Source organism: Mya arenaria, chromosome 10 (assembly GCF_026914265.1).
Source record: "Mya arenaria isolate MELC-2E11 chromosome 10, ASM2691426v1".
NCBI classification, from domain to species: Eukaryota; Metazoa; Mollusca; class Bivalvia; order Myida; family Myidae; genus Mya; species Mya arenaria.
Window position 1 is genome coordinate 19078165 of NC_069131.1, and position 22108 is coordinate 19100272.

Genomic DNA, 22108 nt, shown 5'->3' on the forward strand with positions numbered 1-22108 from the left:
AAAATGACTATCAATCTTATCGGAGGACTCGCCGAACGGGCAAGGCCCGAGTGCGAGTATAAACAAGCTTACACGCCATTTTACTATCTCATACATCGTCATTGACTCTTTTTTGAAAGAGACAGGTTGACTCGTATGGGTATATTTTTAACATAATATCCTAATTGAAACAACTGTATTCCATACATGGAAACAAATAATAAAGACAATGGAATACAGAACACATACAAAGATAAACATGCATAACATACTTTTTAATATTGATTTTCTAAGGTTAAAAGACAATATTTGGAAAAATAAAGGAAAGGTTTGTTTAATTCGAACAGTTATAGTATGCACGTTTTATTCACCACACTTTAAATGTAATTGTGAGTACTATTCCACTTAATCATTTCTTTTGATCATTATTGTTGACGTTTTCAGTGACGACTTGTATCTGAAACTGGGGTAGACCATTCCGCCCCACCCGCTGCCATATCCGGACCTCGTGCCCGGCGTGACGTACTCGCCGTTCAGGTTGATATACGTACAGCCTCTATACCACCATCCTCCATGGACTTTATCCCCGCAGAAGCTTCCCTTGGCAGTGAAGTCCGAGCCATTGTTATATCGTTCGAAGTATCGCCTTAGATCCCCTTCAACAGAAGTATATCTCAGACTAATAACCTTAACATGCTTACATTTTTACTTCAATTGTGTGTTTTATGACTTACCATTTTTAATTTAACTTTTTTAAAATAACAGGCTATTTAAGACTGATTAAAGAAAATACTAAGTATGCAACCTTCATATATATATATATATATATATATAATCATATATTTAATTGTAACAAATATATATATAAGAAGGTTATATATGTAACAAAACCATGCTATCGCACTGCCATTATTGTACCCGTATTATTAAAGCAGTGGAAATACATGACGACATTTGAATCAATATTGGACCATACCGGCTGTTCCTGTGCCACGGCCACCGACATGGAGGGTGTATGTAGGAGCGACACCGAGACGAAATTCCGGCCACTCCTCATACGCTGAACTTCCGTCTGCTGCCGATACCTCCATTCTTATTGTGGTGTTCCCTTTATCAGCTATTTCTTTGATGTAACTTAGGCCTGCAAAACCGTGAACATCCATCAATGAGTTGGTTGACCGGAAACGTTCAATACTATGATAATTTTTTAAACATGGTATTAATTGAAATAGAGATTAATAGAAGATATTTTATAATTTTGAAGAGCGTTATTCAGGAATTACCAATTATTTAATCAAGATTCTGAGATAATTGGTGTAGTTCAATCAGTATAGTCCATCGAGGTATTTGTGAGGATTTGTGTCAACAGCGTTTCTTGGTTTGTTTGTGTATGGGGATGTCGTAAGTTTTTTCTAGCAAGGGTAGACAGTTGGCATCATGGTGGAAACCATGGTTACCAAGGCAACAGCCAAGATGATCGAAATTTTCTTACTCAATGATTAGTATTACTGCATATATTAAAACTATCAAATGCAAACAAATAACAATTTAAATATATGTATAATAAACTTTAAACATGGAACAAACTATCCTCTAAGGCTATTGAAAATGTTTACAAGGTAAAAAGACAAAAACAAAAATCTGACAATTTCATAAATTCGTGTATATTTTATTTATTATGTTAGGTAACAAACAAGATGATTGGGAAATTTAATGTATTTATAGATTATTTAACATTGTACAGTACCATACTGAGATACAATTTGGATGAGTTTGCAGCTGGGAAAATCATATCAGACGAGCCAGACGTATGGTTTCCCACCTATGAACGAGTCCTTGTATACCCCGTTTTGTTCAGAACAATGTTATATAACTTATTTATTATATACCTTCATTATTCTAAATATTTTAATGGTTTTGGGATTGTATATCAGATATAAGTTTCTGACAGCATTTTGTTTGGAAAAAAACGACAATTGATTATGGTTATTACAGAGGATTTATGTCACTCTAACTTTATAGCGTCTGTCTGTCCCGATTTCCTTTCGCAACCTTTTCAAGCATTTTGGTCATTCTCGTTGGTTAACACAGGAAGTTTGAATCATTCTACACGAAAACATGTGGGATATTTGTACACACGTGCATCCCGATATGGAAATATATTTCACGGTCAGTTTTGATATTAAAGCCTTTTTATTTTTATTTTGTTAATTCATCTCTTTTGTCTTACATCCTTTTTATAATTATGAAACTTGTATCAGTTGTTAAAATATGATCTTCCACTTAATGTGAAAAATATGTATTTTTTTAGAAAAAAAAAGAATCAAATTGGTGTTAACGAAAGGTGAAATGAATTTCCAGACTTATAAATATTTTTTATTTAATTTTCAAATTGCATACGGTTTGTCTGAGATCAACTTATATACGCATTTTATTAAAAAGAATTAGTCGTATGGCCTGTGTCGAAGGCGAAAAAATTAGAATAAATAAGGTTAACGATAAATAGATTCTGTTCAGTGTTTCTCAAAATTTCACTTCTTTCATTACAGTTTCGACGATTCCGTGAGCCGATTTGACCGAAAATTGGACCGCATCCGTCGTGAGATGCATGACCTAGACGCTGAAGTTCCAGAGCTCCAGGTCGCGCAACCATTCGTTACGGACCCCGAGGGCAACCGGAAGTTGTCGCTCCGTTTCAACTGTGACAAATTCAAACCGGAAGAAATCACAGTTAAGACCACCGGAAACGTCCAGAACGTGCACGCGAAGCACGAGGAGGACCGCACAGGCAAGGCAGTCACATGGAGTTCATACGAAACTACACGCTACCGAAAAACGTTGATCCAAAAGCCTAAAATCCACCCTCTATAAGGACGGGTTGCTGCAAATTGAGGCCTCGGCGCCACCCGCGGTTGAGGCCCCAATAGAGAACCTCATTCCGACCGAGAGATTGTAATAAACTCATTATTCTATGTCGAAAGTGCCCCGGTGGACGATATCACTTCTTTCAAGTTTAGATCAATTTGGAATACGACGTATTAAAATCATGAATCATTACTTTGCATAATGTTAATCTTTTCAACATATATGATTTGTTGTCAACGTAGTAAAGACTACAAATTAATTGTATCTATGTCAACATAGTTGATTTTCGCTGTTTGTACATATTGTATGTACGTAGGTCATGATCAACGTGTACGTCATTCATTACTTTTATTTATTGTTATTCAGGTGATAAAGCATGTCATTATTTGTTCGATTTGTTCATAAATAAACATTTGAACAATATAACATGCTTTTGTTTTTGACAGGATTTAAAGGGACTACGTTATGTTTTGGCACATTATTCTTTTCACGGTCATGTGTTGAAAAGAAAGTCTACAATTGGACGTATAAACTTGGAATAAAATAAGTAATATTTATGCTCCTTAACATTTAGGCCATGGTCATTTCAAGGACAAAATACGAAAAAAAAGTTACTCTGAAGGTTGACATTTCCCGTATTAACTTTTAAACGTTAATTGCGTTCAGTTTGTTTACAAGTAATGGCAGAATATTAACTCTCAGATATAATATATTACTTTATGAAAATTCACTTTTAATGATTTAAACTTCAACTTGAACAAACCTCATTAATGTTTTATGTGATTTATTTATTTTCATCCTTTCTGCTATTTGAATGATAGTTTTCATGTGTTCTTGTATTTAACATAAAATGTTTATTTATTCATTAATGCTTTATGTGACTTGTTGTTTATAGTTTTTGATGACATTTGAATAATAGTATGTATAAATGTGTGAATTGTGTAAAGCTGTTTGTCATTATGTTTTGTTTTAGAAGGCAATATTTAAAATATGATGTTTTATAGTTGACATTGTAATTATGTCATAATGTGTTATCTTCTTAAAAAAAGATTTCATTATTATTATTATTATTATTATTATTATTATTATTATTATTATTATTATTATTATTATTATTGTTATTATTATTATTATTATTATTATTATCATTATTATTATTATTATTATAATTATAATTATTATATTATTATTATTATTATTATTATTATTATTATTATTATTATTATTATTATTATCAAGGTAACTGCCATGATGTCTTAAGTCTTACCACTCTAAAATAAACAAACATACCTAAAATAGGCTAAGAAACGGTTTGGTCAAAACAAACCACGCACACACACACATGCGTAAGAATTACTTTAGCTTTCTGAGCCCGTACCGATTACTGATATTGGTTCTGTAATTATGCTGTAAAACATTACATTTTATTGAAAGGGTCTTAATCAACACAACGTGTGTGTGTGTGTGTGTGTGTGTGTGTGTGTGTGTGTGCGCGCGTGCGTGCGTGCGTGCACGTGTGTATATGTGTCAAGATGTTAGAGTGGGGAACGGCCAAAAAATTCAAAATGATAGTTTCATTTAGTTTTGAGGTACAAAGGTAAAACAAACTATGCTGATTGTTTTGTCTTGCGTTGAACACATTTAACGAATAACTATTTCATCAGCGATAACTGTTTCATTTCAAAAGTATTTTGACAATATGAATAAGTATGTTTGTCAAAACTGAATGGAATGAACAAGGTCTTGTGGATTTATTGAATGAGTAGTCTGAAACATCTTGTCTTAACACATCTTTATTCATTTTGTATTCATATTGTCTAATGTTTTGAATTTAAATGAAAGCAAAATTCGAAAACAACAACATTCGTGTGTGATATTTGCTCAACTCATTTACACTTTTAAAGATATTGCCAACGGTCGGCTTGAAACGTCGAAATCTTGAGTATTGCTTTTGAGCTGTTTTCTATTAGTATTCTAAACTTACCTAGCCAAAACTCCGTACTGACGTCTCCAAATCCATGGGTATACTCATAAAGGTTCCTATAAAAGTCCACTGAGCCATCATATCTGTGCTGTATAACCTAAAGAAGAGACAAAAGTCAACTGAGCAATCATTTCTGAGATGAATAACCTAAACAAGAGACATAAGTCTACTGAGCCATCATATATGTGCTTAATAACCAAACCAAGAGGCATAAGTCCACTGAGCCATCATTTCTGTGCTGAATAACCTAATCAAGAGACATAAGTCTACTGATTCATCATATCTGTGCTGAATAACCTAAACAAGAGACATCAGTCCACTCAGCCATCATATCTGTGCTTAATAACCTAAACAAAAGACATAAGTCCACTGAGCCATCATATCTGTGCTGAATAACCTAAGCAAGAGACATATGTCCACTGAGCTATCATATATGTGCTTAATAACCTAAACAAGATACATAAGTCCACTGAGCCATCATATATGTGCTTAATGACCTAAAAAAGAGACATAAGTCCACTGAGCCATCATATCTGTGCTGAATAACCTAAACAAGAGACATAAATCCACTGAGCCATCATATCTGTGCTGAATAACCTAAACAAGAGACATAAGTCCACTGAGCCTTCATATCTGTGCTTAATAACGTAAACAAGAGACATAAGTCCACTGAGCTATCATATCTGTGCTGAATAACCTAAACAAGAGACATAAGTCCACTGAGCCATCATATCTGTGCTGAATAACCTAAACAAGAGACATAGGTCCACTGAGCCATCATATCTGAGCTGAATCACCTAAACAAGAGACATAAGTCTACTGAGCCATCATATCTGTGCTGAATGACCAAAACAAGAGACATAAGTCCACTGAGCCATCATATCTGTGCTGAATGACCTAAACAAGAGACATAAGTCCACTGTGCTATCTATCTGTGCTGAATGACCTAAACAAGAGACATAAGTCCACTGAGCTATCATATCTGTGCTGAATGACCTAAACAAGAGACATAAGTCGACTGAGCAATCATATCTGTGCTGAATGACCTGAACAAGAGACATAAGTCGACTGAGCCATCATATCTGTGCTGAATGACCTGAACAAGAGACAAAAGTCCACTGAGCCATCATATCTGTGATGAATGACCTGAACGAGATACATAAGTCCACTGAGCCATCATAACTGTGTTGAATGACCTAAACAATAGACATAAGTCGACTGAGCCATCGTATCTGTGCTGAATGACCTAAACAAGAGACAAAAGTCCACTGAGCCATCATATCTGTGCTGAATAACCTAAACATGAGACATAAGTCCACTGAGCCATCATATCTGTGCTGAATAACCTAAACAAGAGACATAAGTCCACTGAGCCATCATGTCTGTGCTGAATCACCTAAACAAGAGAGGTTTGTGAATTTGTCATTTATTACCACTGAGCGCAAAACATGTGCTGGATTGTCGTGTTTTAAGAAGAAACGCACTAACATCAACGCTGATACTTAGGGTGATATAAAGGACATGTTCAATATGTCAAGTTAGTTTCAGATTCCTGTGCGGACAATGGTTTTAAAACACAGTTCAAATGACGTTGAGTCTTGATCTCGATACCGAAAACATAAAAAGGTTCATCTACCGGTCGATTACAACACAACTTTACAGTTTCACGGCTAATAGTCCAACAGTTCTTGTGATACTGTGCTTAGATATTTTACAATACATTTGGATGTTATTTTGATCTGCTAACCTAAATGGCAAAAGGGGTCATCTACCTATGCTGTTTCATGATCGTAGGTACAACATTTGTTCAAAACACTGTTGGTTTCGACTTTGACCCTTCACACATATTGACACAGTAAGAATATCGATCAGCTACTGGTCAAGAACATATGTTGTATGGTACAATGGCACATTGTTTTTGAGTTATTGTGTTAACCAAACCTGGTCTCACGACAGAGAGAAAGGCCAAAATTTGCAAATAAATACTCATATTTCAAGGGTGACATAACTAGTATGTATCCATAACATGGTTTTCGTTCATAATTATTTTATTTTCATTCTGAAAACTATATTACTACCACTGAAACCATCCACTTCAAAACATAGATATATCCTTAAACATTGATGAAATGATGTTAAGGTGTTTGGTCAAATAGCGTTATTGAGCGAGCAAGAACATTTCAGAACATTGTTAATGATTAACCTTTTAAACAACTAATTACCGAAAAATGTATAACAAACATTATTGATACACGCAGTACAATAGGTATTACTACACAATCAAGAGGGCCAAAATAACCCTATATTGCTCATTTGATTGGACATAAGTTTCTAAAGTTATTGATCGGACAACAAACTGACGCCGCCCGGCAAAATGCTACAGGTGAAACTCTAATACATTCCGCTTTAAACGGACGTATACAATATGGAAAATATATGTTTATTTAAAACGTTCCGGAGGGCCATAACTATTACAAAACATTGTTACGGTGAATAAGTTCATAGAGTTTGAAGTTGATATCTTCAATGATTGAGTAAAAATAAAATGATGATCAATAGTATGTTGTTGTTTTTTAAAAATGCATAATAAATTAAATATAACAAAAATATAAAAAAATGAAATAAAAATATATATATTGTATTTTTTTAAAAAGAGTTATATTTTGATAAAAGGTTCACCTAAGGATACTTCCTGTGAAAATAATTTGAAATCGGAAAAATGGTTTCTCAAGTTTTCCATATAAACATGTAGTGAAAAGTAGCCCCGCCGACCTGGCACTCCATTTTAACGAATCCACATGAGGTGAAGAAAGTGATATATGGTAGCCTAAGGAATATTTCTATTTTATTAATTTTTAATTGGCCAGAATATTTTGGGAGAAATTTTCAAAGGTTTCTCTTTATACAGTTAACCACAGTTGCTTGATGACAAAGGCTCATTAAAGTCACAATAAATAATTTCAACTAGCCAAAATTATATTTTATACATACTTAAACATGTATATCACAAAAATAATACATTGCCATAAACATAAAACGAGATTTGACAAAATTCAAAAATACCCTATACTGTAACATTAAACATGTGAAGAATGTTCGCCCGGCGAAAAGGTTAACAAAGACCAATTCTCGTCGAAAATGATAACTTCTTTGTAAGCTACAAACAAAATACCTGGCTCATAGATGCAGTGGCCCGTTATATACACGTTAAAACCAGTATTCTTGTCGAGAGAAACGGTATACGACGAAAATGCTTCAAAATGCGAATTATCACAAGCGCTAGCCAGACATTGTTCTTTTAAAAAAACCGTGGTACCCAGCTCCCCTTCATCGATTAGCGAAATCGGCCGAAGGGCGGGAACCACCGGAACACTCAACGCTTTTCCGATGGTTCCCGTCCTTCGGCCGCTTTTGCTAATCGATTAAGGGGAGCTGGGTACCACGGCATTTTGACAGAACAATGTCAATGAAAATTTCTGTGAAATTATGTTCAACCCGGGCTAGTAAACTCTGAGCAGTGTTTCAAAGTATTTCCTATCGATTGCCATCGGCATGGAATGACTTTTATTGAAGAAATTAAGAAGATGTCTACCAACGGAACTTTCCTGTAAAGTTTGTTGCAAATAGTCCTAGTGGGTAAGGAGAAGAAGTTGTTTGAAAGGAACAGTTGACGAACAATTTTCCTATCACAAAAGCTAATGCTTAGCACAAAGAGCTCAGCTGAGCTAAAACACACACACGCAAGCACGTATGTAGGCACGTACACACACACACACACACGCACGCACGCACACACGCACGCGCCCGCACGCACGCACGCACACACACACACACACGCACACACACACACACACACACACGCACACACACACACACAAAAGCACGCACACGCATATTTAACTATATTATCTAATGCCGTTTCCATAAATAAGAATGCTGCGTCAACGTGACAACTTCTTTGAACGATTGTATTTTTTTGTGAAAAAATTTATTGACATGTTTTTTTTTACCGTCCAACCACCTGAAGCAGTCGTCATGTCACAAAACACCCGGATACCCACGTGACTTCTCCATAGCGACACGTTATACACACCACTGGGTAGTCCTTGGTTCTGTTTGTGAAGGTCGTAGCAGTCCACTAGAAACAAAAACAACATGCGAATATGTTTGAATAGCAATATACCATACTGACATAATGACCATGATAACGATAACAAAACGTTTGACTTGTTATTCGAATTCAGTGTGACATTCATCGGCGCACCTCGGTCATTTTTCAACGAAGCATGTAGATCCATATGGAGGATTTACCTTGTCTGAATACTTTTCATTTAACTACGCTGAAAGTAGAAAGCGTGGGAATTCAATAACACCTTTTTTATGTGCTGCTTTGTTATTTTTAGGCAATTATGACGCCTGTCTGACACTAAACAAAACTAAACAAAAAGTACCGACAGACACCAACTATATAGGCATAATCTTTTAATGGCGTAATTTCTCATGTAGTGTGCAGTTTAGATGTTGTGCAGGATACGAGTAAGATGAGATAAGATGTAGTACAGGATACGAGTTAGATGAGATAAGATGTAATACAGGAAACGAGTAAGATGAGATCAGATGTAGTACAGGATACGAGAAAGATGAGATCAGATGTAGTACAGGATACGAGAAAGATGAGATCAGATGTAGTACAGGATACGACTAAGATGAGATAAGATGTAGTACAGGATACGAGTAAGATGAGATAAGATGTAGTACAGTATACGAGTAAGATGAGATAAGATGTAGTACAGGATACGAGAAAGATGAGATAAGATGTAGTACAGGATACGAGTAAGATGAGATAAGATGTAATACAGGATCCGAGTAAGATGAGATAAGATGTAGTACAGGATACGAGTAAGATGAGATAAGATGTAGTACAGGATACGAGTAAGATGAGATAAGATGTAGTACAGGATACGAGTAAGATGAGATCAGATGTAGTACAGGATACGAGAAAGATGAGATAAGATGTAGTACAGGATACGAGTAAGATGAGATAAGATGTAATACAGGATACGAGTAAGATGAGATAAGATGTAGTGCAGGATACGAGTAAGATGAGATAAGATGTAGTACAGGATACGAGTAAGATGAGATAAGATGTAGTGCAGGATACGAGTAAGATGATATACGATATAGTGCAGAATGCGATTTAGATTAGTTTAAATGTAGTACAGGATGAGACTTAGAGTTTAAATGGTAGCCGGTAGATGTGACACGGAAAGTGTATATTTTTCTATGATGTTATTTCGATGATTTACCCCAAACATATGAACTATACACATTCACGCCCTAAATCAGTGACTTCATGTTTGGTTATTTTTAACGCTGTAAGTAAAATATGTGTTGATATTTGTTAATGTATGATCATATTTCAATCAAGACAATTTTAAATGGTATTTCCTTTGGTGATAAACACAAGTCATTGACTTTTCTTTGCGGAAATAATAGTCATAATTTGTTCTTTGTAGATCTGCATGCAATTTAACATTTTATAATTTTCAAATTATGATTAAACTTGTTGCTGTAGTATATTGTCTGTGAGAAATGAAACGTGAATGTTATGAATTATGTCAAGCAAATGATTGTAATAATGTCTGCTCCCAGATGTGTTCCTTCCAATTAAACAGAAAATTTCTTTATAAAATTAAACTAAAATGCAATCAGATTGACAATAAAGCTTAAATAAATGGTTTGATTATGTCACGCCTGTAGTACTGTTATTCAATATAAAACAATGATAAAATCATAAAGACTTGTATCCCAAAAACAATATTGCTCCATAATAAAAACTATTATTCAAACTGCCGTTTAGATTGTTACTCGGTTTGAAAACATGATATGGTATGAGGAGGTAAATGAATACACTACACTAAGAGAAACATGAGTGTTTTTAAATTTACTGTATTTCGGTAGTTACTGATAAGAGACTATGCATCTGTCACCATAACGTACTCACCAGGACACTCTTGAATGACACATTCCTCTGTATCAGTATCATTGCCAATGCAAACGCCATCAGTAAAAGGCGGAGGTACATCACACGACCTGTATCTACTTCTTTTGCCCTTGCCACATGACGGAGAACAGTCGGACCATGCAGACCAGTCACTCCAGGAAATGTGAACTAGATAGAAAAATAGAACAATATTTAACGGCAGTTGCACAACGTAGGTCGTTTGACTACTTTTGCTGCAATCGTTAGAAAGGAAAACAATGACGACCAGTCACTCCAGATATTGTGAACAAAACAGAGAATAGAACAATATATAATAGACAGTGCATCAACACAGGCTGTGACTCCTGTTGAATGTATCACATGACTGTGAGTACTGCTGCATATATAACAAAACTGTGAATACTGTTGAATGTACCACATGACTGTGACTACTGCTGCAAGTATCACATGACTGTGACTACTGCTGCATGTATCACATGACTGTGAGTACTGCTGCATATATTACATAACAGTGAATACTGTTGAATGTATCACATGGCTGTGAATACAGCTGCATGTATCACATGACTGTGACTACTGTTGAATGTATCACATGACTGTGACAAATGTTGAATGTATCACATGACGGTGACTACTGCTGCATGTATCACATGACTGTGACTACTGTTGCATGTATTACATAACTGTGAATACTGTTTGATGTGTCACATGACTATGACTACCTTTGAATGTATTACATGATTGTGACTACTGTTGAATGTATCACATGACTGTGACTACTGTTGAATGTATCACATGACTGTGACTACTGCTGCATGTATCAAATGACTGTGATTCCTGTTGTATGTATCTGCTGACTGTGACTACTACTGCATGTATCACATGACTGTGAGTACTGCTACATGTATCACATGACTGTGACTACTGCCGCATGTATCACATGACTGTGAATACTGCTGAATGTATCACATGACTGTGACTCCTGTTGAATATATCACATGACAGTGAATACTGCCTCATGTATCACATGACTGTGACTACTGTTGAATTTATCACATGACTGTGACTACTGCTGCATGTATCACATGACTTTGACTACTGTTGAATGTATCATATGAGTGTGAATACTGTTGAATGAATCACATGACTGTTACGACTGTTGAATGTATCACATGACTGTGACGACTGTTTAATGTATCACATGACTGTGACTTCTGTTGAATGTATCACATGACTGTGACTACTGTTGAATATATCACATGACTGTAAATACTGTTGAATGTATCACATGACTGTGACAATTGCTGCATGTATCACATGACTGTGACTACTGTTGAATGTATAACATGACTGTGACTACTGTTGAATGTATCTTATGAGTGTGAATACTGTTGAATGTATCAAATGACTGTGACTACTACTGCATGTATCACATGACAGTGACGACTGTTTAATGTATCACATGACTGTGACTACTGTTGAATGTATCACATGACTGTGACTACAGTTGAATGTATCACATGACTGTAAATACTGTTGAATGTATCACATGACTGTGACAATTGCTGCATGTATCACATGACTGTGACTACTGTTGAATGTATCACATGACTGTGACTACTGTTGAATGTATCACATGACTGTGACTACTGCATGTATCACATGACTGTGACGAATGTTTAATGTATCACATGACTGTGACTACCGTTGAATGTATCACATGACGGTGACTACTGTTGAATGCATCACATGACTGTGACTATTGTTGAATGTATCACATGACTGTGACTACTGCTGCATGTATCACATGACTATGACTACTGTTGAATGTATCACATGACTGTGACTACTGTTGAATGTATCACATGACTGAGACTACCTTTGAATATTTCACATGACTGTGACTAGTGCTACACATATTCATGAATGTGACTTCTGTTGACTGCATCACATGACTGTTACTACTGTTGAAAGTATCACATAACTGAGAACAGTATGTATCCTCTGTATCAGTATCATTGCCAATGCAAACGCCATCAATAAAAGGCGGAGGTACATCACATGACCTGTATCTACTTCTATTGCCCTTGTCACACGACTGAGAACAGTCGGACCATGCAGACCAGTCACTCCAGGAAATGTGAACTAGATAGAAAAATAGAACAATATTTAACGGCAGTTGCACAACGCAGGTCGATTGACTACTTTTGCTGCAATCGTTAGAAAGGAAAACCATGACGACCAGTCACTCCAGATATTGTGAACAAAATAGAGAATATAACAATATATAATAGACAGTGCATCAACACAACTGCAGGCTGTGACTACTGTTAAATGTATCACATGACTGTGACTACTGCTGCATATATAACATGACTGTGACTCCTGTTGAATGTATCACATGAGTATGAATACTGTTTAATGTATCACATGAGTATGAATACTGTTAAATGTATCACATGACTGTGACTACTGCTGCATGTATCACATGAGTGTGAATTCTGCTGCATGTATCACATGACTGTGACTACTGTTGACTACTGTTAAATGTATCACATGAGTGTGAATACTACTGTTGAATGTATCACATGACTATGACTACTGTTGAATGTATAACATGTATGTGACTCCTGTTTAATGTATCACATGACTGTGACTATTGCTGCATGTATCACATGACTGTGACTACTCTTGAGTGTATCACATGACTGAGACTACTGTTGAATGTTTCACATGACTGTGACTACTCCTGCATATATTACATGACTGTGAATACTGTTGACTGCATCATAGGACTGTGACTACTGTTGAATGTATCACATGACTGTGACTACTGTTGAATGTATCACATGACTGTGACAACTGTTGACTGCATCACATGACTGTGACTACTGTTGAATGTATCACATGCCTCTGAGTACTGTTGAATGTATCACATAACTGTGACTACTGTTGAATATATCACACGACTGTGACTACTGTTGAATGTATCACATGACTGTGACTACTGTTGAATTTATCACATGACTGTGACTCCTGTTGAATGTATCACGTGACTGTGACAACTGTTGAATGTATCACGTGACTGGGACTACTGTTGAATGTATCACATGACTGTGACTACTGTTGAATGTATTACATGACTGTGACTACCGTCGAATGTATCACATGACTGTGACTATAATATAATTTTGATCCTTTAACTACACTACTTATAAATAAAGTGCGACTTTATTTTCTACTCGTGGCATAGAAAATCACCAAATGGCATATGAACTTAATTTTATAGTGACAAAGTACATAAAGGTTTACACAGTAACATTGATCAAATACATACATTATCTTTTCTATGAGCCTGTTCTATAGCCTAATCATGAAAGATTAAAGCAAATATTACAGATAGCAGAAAAAGTAATTGCTTTAAACTAGGGATGCAAACGAATATTCGAATATTCGATGGAACGTTTGATATTCGAGTGTCAAAATCGGTATTCGAATATTCGATGTTTTTTGTTTGATATTTTATTAAACCTTTTGCCTGCAAATGTGTTGTATATATACGCCTGTCTTGTTTTTACAACGATTGATCCCTAATGCCAGAGGCGTGAACGTCATATAATTAGAGACATTTTGTCGCGAGTATAAACAGTATCCCAAATTTCACCAAAATTGCCTATTAGGCAAGTGACATCAAACAAGTTTCAATTATTTTCGGTAAAGTTTTATTACCATGCCAATAAAGGATAAACGGAATCAGCCAACAAAGTGGTGTCATGGCTGCCAAATAAGCTTTGCAATATTGCTCAAAACGCCGTAATGATATTAATGACATGTGTTAGTCATGTGCTCTTAACTATTTTCCATGTTTCAATATAACGTCCGCGCTTGAAGTGTAACATTGTTGTACAATAGATGAGTAAACTATTCAGGTTTTTATTTCGTTTTATTATTTAAATAATTCCCGAGTAAGTTTGCTGTTTCCATGGTTATTTTTAGTAGAGTTCAATCTCAGAACGAGGCTGCGCGTCCTTCAGAATGACCATCCGCTGGAGCATCACGGCATTCAACCGGGAATTTACGTTCATGGCCTTGTTAACAAAGATGAATGCTGTGGAATTTAAATTATTTTGGATTTCTGTTTGTTCAAAATTTCATGATTGCTTTTTGTTGGATTTATTTAGTATAATTTTGGGGAAAATAAGGGTCCGTCGTGTGCTCCGGTTATATCAAATGCGCCGGCTATTACTGTAGTGAACAATAACAGTAGTTTACTTCATTTCTTAAATATTCATTTTGGTAATCGAATATTCGAATATTCGATCGAAAGTATTACCGAATATACCAATATCAGTTTTGCCATTCGTTTGCATCTCTACTACTTTAAACACGAAGACAACTACTTTCCTCACGTCAGCTATAAGTAACTTACGTGCCCTAATGGTGACCATGATACCATCTTCTATTGTAGATCTCTGCTCATCAATGATGCCAACAACTTCATTTGCTCTGCCTATAAGCTCTTCAACCTTTCTTTCTAGCTCAATTGTTTCGTTTTGGACGTGTGCCCGTGCTGCATATACGTCTTGAAGTATACTTGTTTTAAAATGTTCAAGTGTATCTGATTCATTTGCGATATGTTCTAGGACTTGTGAATTTAAACCAAGCAATGTTTTATTGTTTTCTTGTTTTTCCCCTTTAATGTGCATGGCCAAATCGGTTTTAATCTCGGAGCTAATATTGCCCAAATATATCAAAATATCAGAGCGCAATTGCCGCCCACTTTCAACTATTGTATTGTTAACCTTTTTTAAAGTAGCTGAAATACTTTCAGCGTTATTTTGCACATAGTCGCTGACGTTGTTCAATACAGATCTTAGCGTTACGGATACATTGGAATGCAAGACCGATAATGTGTCATTAACAAGAACATTCACGTCGATTAACTCTTTTTTTTGTCTCGCAAACGCATGTTGGTACATTTCGAGTGTATGTCTTATATCTTTAATTTCAAGTTGTGTATATGTTTCTCTCCCAGAACTCCCGGCCCTTGAACCGTTACTGTCATTATCAGTACCGGACGTGGCAACAATTGATTCAAGCTTTGAGACTCTTTCAGTTAATGAACCAACATTTCCTTCAATTGTGTTCAATGTCTGAAACGAACAAATGCACACACAGTTTCAATAACAGATATGTAACGGGCAATAGAAGCCGAAGTTGAAAACAGACATGTTATCAGTTGTTAATTACGACAACATATTAAAGCTATGATACACAATCATATGAACTATTTTATCATTAATCATGTGTTTACTGTCCGGATACCAATGCCAATATACGAGCATTCTGCGTGGCTAGTAACTTGGCAAAGCCTCGTTACCGCGCGTGCTTTGGGTCTAATCATTCAAACTGGACCTGTAACACATGATTGATGTGTAGATATGAAATTTAAATTTAGCTCATGCATATTGATGAAAAAACATCAAATGTTGGTGAATGATAACTTTATCATTTTAAAATGGCTTGAGTGAAATGAAAACATTTGATTGTTCACACTCTTGCTTGAGGAAAAAAACTACTTTTTATAAATTTTGGTGATTATTTGGTGAAGTATTTTATTTGTGTTGAAACAAAATATGTATGTTTCAATGCTAACGACATGTTGCTTAAAAAATGTACGCATATCTTCCTTTACTTACTATTGAAACTTCTTCCACTAATCATTAATGGATGGGACTTTGCTGGGTTCAACATGCAGCAATGATATGACTATGCACTGACATTGTACATTATTAAGAAGCCTATATTTTAACAGTAATTTTGAAATCAGTTCATTTTGCATTTTTGTTAATAATGATCAATTCCGCTAAATGTCAGCGTGAGTCAGCACTTTATCTTAGTCGACCACTCGATGTTTCTCATTTAAATGTGGGAAATAAAAGCTGTGTTTGTTATTGTCCTAAATACTGACCTTTATTTTAGGTTTGGTTGAAAAGACTTAATTATTATTGAACGTTTATTAGAATAAATCTCGTTTGTAAAAGAAAACTTTCTTGAAATTGCCACATGCACAGGTGATCGTCAGATAGCTTGTCACTAATATATGGCCATTCAATCCTTTGATATTGTTAAAAATGTAATAATTTGATATTTCAATACAATTCTAAGAGTTTTACATGAAAACACATCATTAAATATAAAAAGTAAACATGTCCAAAAATTCCCAGAACTGCACTGCCCTAAACAACGTCAAATAATTCCTAAAATGATTAACAACCTCTTAAACATTTTATATTATCAGAAAGGAAAAATACAAAGATACACAAAACATCACTTTAATGACAGCTAATGCTACAAACAATTCTTACATAATCAGACGATATACGCAGATTAAACACTGAAAATGCATATTAAGAAACAATGGAAAGGTTCGAGAACTACCAAAAGTCCCCACTAAAACAACCTTAATATTGACTAACATGCAACGTTTTCGCATGCACTACATACAGAAGCTTAAACAATTACACTTACCGCTGTGAATTCGATAATAAAGACGTGTATTAATCCTGAACGAATTTTGGTGTTTTTTTGCGGGAAATCTACTTACACTTTTAATCACATTTGAAAGCCACTTAATTACGTCATTCATGTTATTAAAGCTTATTTCATAAGACAGCCGTGAAAAATTCAAAAGCCGTCCAATGAAAACGGTTCTTACATTCAAAGACTATCTGAGTGCGCCGTCAAGGTCAAAATTGCAAAATAGAGTGACAAGCTAGAGTCCTCTATCAATATTACTTGACAGCCAAGCAAAACAACATATTGACCTGAACAAAAATCTACAACTGTATAATATATATCTGTAGCTATTAAGTAGAAATGACTGGCTAGCGTCCTCAGACAATATCACAGAACAGATCAGCCAAACTCTATACGAGTAATGACATGGAAGCAAGTCTTCAATAACATAATCTTTACATACCACTTCAACGTAGGACTGGAAATATTTCATACTTTTCATCTGACTTTCCAACACGTCCAACCTGTCTGCAAGACAGGTTGTAAGCATCGCCAACAGAACAACGAGACGTAACCTTACCATTCTGAAAACATCAAATTGATAAAAACAGTACTTTTTAATCAAGAAAAATAGAAAAAAAATAACGTGAATGATTCAATATTTAAAATTTACTTTTATAGTATGGCCAAATAACACGGTATTATAATGAATGCAATCCATTTTCATTGATGCTTTCCTGAACCGTAAGATTCGGAAATATGAATGGCAGATGATAGTTCTGATTACGTTTAATTTAAATGAGCGAACAACTGTCTTATTACATCTGCTGTATGATAATAGCAATATGATAAAAAGAATTATTTAAACCTTCTCTGTGTTCATCGTTTGCGTACAACAATATAACAATTGGTGTTTATGTGACATTTGAATTTCTTCGGGCAACATGGAATACTAGATTGTCAAATTTGAATGCAGTGTCGGATAACGCTGTACGTCGTTCAGACCTGGGGGACGTTTCGCTAGGAAAAGCTTGTAATGGTAAAAACGCGATTTTTAGAGAAACTATTGTGATTTAAAATTACTGCGCTTCATGACGTCAGTAAACAACATCACACGCGCTTTTTGGTGTGCGTTTTCTACGTCAATTGAGTAACAAATTGATAACTTTAGATAAGCAAGAAAAACATTAATCATGTTTTTTCCGGTCCGGATAACAAAAAGTCCGACCCTCGGGCATGCTGTGCGGCAATGCTCGTTTCTGGCTGACGCGCGTCGGGTCGGGTTGCCGAAGATGTTTTAAATGATACTAAAATATATTTCAGCCTTGTTGGCGCATCATTAAAAGACCGGAAAAGCATTCTCGTCAATCGTGGAAAATTTAGTGTAGAAATCGCTTTGAATTTATCCAAAACCCTGTTACATTTCCACAAAGTCAGATCAAACGTCCCCGCATGGATGTTTAGTCCCTTTTCTCAAAATAGCTAAATAGTAATTCATAATCTTAAATGTGACTATGTATGAATACTAGCTGCATCTTGCATTGCGTATTTCGCTGGTAAACTTTTAATGTCCTATCACAAAAACATATGTATTATACAGGTTAAGGTGTTGTTGACCAAGGCGTTTGGCTGATAATGGCCCCAGTGAAATATAAATTACCCTCGGGCTAAAGCAATCGGCCAAATAGTCTTCCCACTTGGGAAATTATCAAGTTTAAGCCATGGCCAATTCTATAACCATAGGGATACGCCTAGTAGCACACAACCTACGAAGTCTCTATTCTATAGCAAGAGTCTAAGGCCAAACAAACAATTAAACGATATGAACACAATATACAAATCAATACAGACAAACCACGCATGCATCATAATAAACAGGGCCGGTCCAGGATTTGACGGTCGGGAGAGCGGTACTAAGGGGCATAACATTTTGATTTGGGCCCCTCCTTTAGAACTGAAACTTAGTTGTTTTAAAGTGTTGGCAGAGGGGTTAGTGGGTATCCCCACGCAGAAAAATGGTGCATTTGGGGCCTAGTTTACCACTTTCTTTCTCCTGTATTGGAATAAAAACTTTTAGTGGGAGACCGTAAACTTATCAGCAAATAAACTTCACAAACTCCCTCAGAATAGGAAACAGACATCTTAAATCCCTACCAACTTTACAAACTGAGGAGTCTTCTCTGCTACCTGAGTTGAACGTTGATATTGCTTTCTAACCGGATAATTGTATTTCGGGTGGGTAACTATTTTCTCTCATTTCAATTATCGTGAAACTGGCACCAGGTATGTATTATTAAAGAAACTATAAAGTTATTTGTAATAACGTAAACAATAAAAAAGATCTCAAACATTTTTTATTAGCCTGATACATTGTTATTCTGTATTGAAATATGTCCACACCATTCTCAATAAAAATACAATCTCCCAAGTAGTCTGTACCGGGCCTATTTTCGTTAATACTAGTGTTTCCTTAGGTTGAATATCTCCCTAATCCAAATATGTGCTATTAACATAATTAACATGTATTAAATAAAACTAACATGATAATAGTTTGATGAAGTGTCTCTGAACAATTGAAAATTCAAGAGGTTTTCATATATAAAAATAATTTACAAATATGCAAACATACCTTGTCCGTATGGGAATGATTACTCCACTTTAACTTTATCCAGCTAAATATTTGGCACAGTTTTCAAGCAAGCAGGCATCCGCGTTTCTGATGGCTGGGATAAACCACCAGTCTTATATACGCAGCTATTTCGAGCCTCATCCCACGTATGTTTTTAAGTGCCATAATACGTGCACACTGCAGCGGTTTACATAATGTTTATCAACAACAAACCATTTAGCAATGCATCAACAAGTGTCCGGATATAGAGCAACTTAGCTGTAAAGTCATCTCTAAACAAATGATGAAATATTATAAGTATTGTTGAACTGTTTTGATCTCGCAGTTTTATTTATTTTCGTTCTATGATCAATCAGATGCATTAAATCATTAGTTTTAGCTTCAAAGTTTAAAGTACATTTATGAAAGATGTAGAACACATGTTATATTTCTGTTTGGGATCATTAATGTATTATTAAAATAAGAATTTAGATAAATAAGGAAATATGATTTACTTTTGTATTCAATATTTGTATGAAAACACGACAGAAAAAAGCTCAGTAGCCAAAAGTTTAAACATAAACCCTGTTTTATGGCACAGTATAAACGCCAAAGACATCAAACGCAAAAACTAAAAAATCAAAATCAAGAAACATGGAACAACAGCACAAAACTCCACTAACAACACAGTGCATATATAATATATAAAAAGTAAAAAGTAAAAAGTGTGTTTATCAAGGATTGTAGGTTACCGCTCAAATCTAATTACTTGAGTCATCAGTATAACAAAGCAATTCCTTAAAAAAAAGTGTAACGCATGTTAAACCGCATATTTGTTTATGAAATATTTAAACCCTAAACATTATATCCATGGAACTTTAACTGTGAATCGTAAGATATTTAATCCGTCTATTTCACTTAAAATAATACTTCAAAATGAACATAATAATTGTTAAGCAGAAGCGGAGGTAATGTACTGTATTGCATTGTAAGAACGGGCGAGGGCGACATATCGCTATTCCATCTTTCGATCGTGCGATATCAACGTCCTGCGCATGTGATATATTTGAAAGTTGTTTAGTACGGAATTACGTTAAGGGCATCTCCTGTGGATGTTTTGATATGAAACGCGATTATCGATGATAACGCGAGAGTACGGTGATGATTACAAGATAATACGGTGATGATTACGCGACAGTACGTTTATGATTATGCGAGAGTACGGTGATGATTACGCGACAGTACGGTGATGATTACGCGACAGTACGGTTATGATAACGCGAGAATACTGTAATGATTACGCGACTGTACGATGATGATTACGCGATAGTATTATGATGATTATGCGAGAGTATGGTGATAATTACGTGAGAGTACGGTAATGAGTACGCGACAGTACGAAGATGATTACGCTAGAGTACCAGAATGATAACGCGATTGTATGATGATGATAACGTGCCAGTACGGTCATGATTATGCGAGAGTACGGTGATGATTACGCGACAGTACGGTGATGAATACTCGAGAGTATGGTGATGATTACGCGACAGTACGGTGATGATTACGCGAGAGTATATTGATGATAACGCGATGTTATGATGATGATAACATGCCAGTACTGTGATGATTTCGCGAGAGTACGGTGATGATAACGTGCCAGTACGGTGATGCTTACACGATAGTACGGTGATGATAACGAGATAGTTTGTTGACGATTACGCGAGAGTACGGTGATGATTACGTGATAGTACGGTAATGATTACGCGACAGTACGGTGATGATTACGCGAGAGTACGGTGATGATTACGCGATAGTATGATGATGATAACGTGTCAGTACGGTCATGATTATGCGAAGGGACGGTGATGATTACGCGAGAGTATGGCGATAATTACTCGAGAGTATGGTGATGATTACACGAGTGGATAACGTGCCAGTATGGTGATTATTACGCGAGAGTACGGTGATGATTATGCGAGAGTGCGATGATGATAACGCGATGGTATGATGAGGATAACCTGCCAGTACGGTGATGATTACGCGAGAGTACGGTGATAATAACGTGCCAGTACGGTGATGATTACGCGAGAGAACGGTAATGATAATGCGACGGTACGATGATGAAATTGAGACATTAAGATGATTAGAA

General features: G+C 35.7%; 1 protein-coding gene across 1 annotated transcript; it reads right to left on the reverse strand.

Moving 5' to 3' along the window:
• Positions 1 to 160: 160 nt before the first annotated feature.
• LOC128205172 (angiopoietin-1-like) lies at positions 161 to 20139 on the reverse strand. The gene is made up of 8 exons (XM_052906633.1): positions 19981 to 20139; positions 17815 to 17935; positions 15262 to 15985; positions 10833 to 11000; positions 8839 to 8966; positions 4829 to 4925; positions 956 to 1120; positions 161 to 635 (listed from the first exon to the last, which is right to left on the reverse strand). Exons 2-8 carry the CDS (start codon positions 17932 to 17934, stop codon positions 385 to 387), a joined length of 1653 nt encoding a protein of 550 aa, XP_052762593.1. The 5' UTR covers position 17935; positions 19981 to 20139; the 3' UTR covers positions 161 to 384.
• Between the last annotated feature and the right edge of the window lie 1969 nt (positions 20140 to 22108).

Coding starts and splice junctions, on each gene's coding strand:
- LOC128205172 (XM_052906633.1), bottom strand. CDS start 17,934: ATGGTAAGGTTACGTCTCGTTGTTCTGTTGGCGATGCTTACAACCTGT. Junction 8,967..10,832: donor TGTCATTCAAGAGTGTCCTG/GTGAGTACGTTA, acceptor TTTTGTTTCTAG/TGGACTGCTACGACCTTCAC. Junction 636..955: donor CCGTGGCACAGGAACAGCCG/GTATGGTCCAAT, acceptor CTTCTGTTGAAG/GGGATCTAAGGCGATACTTC.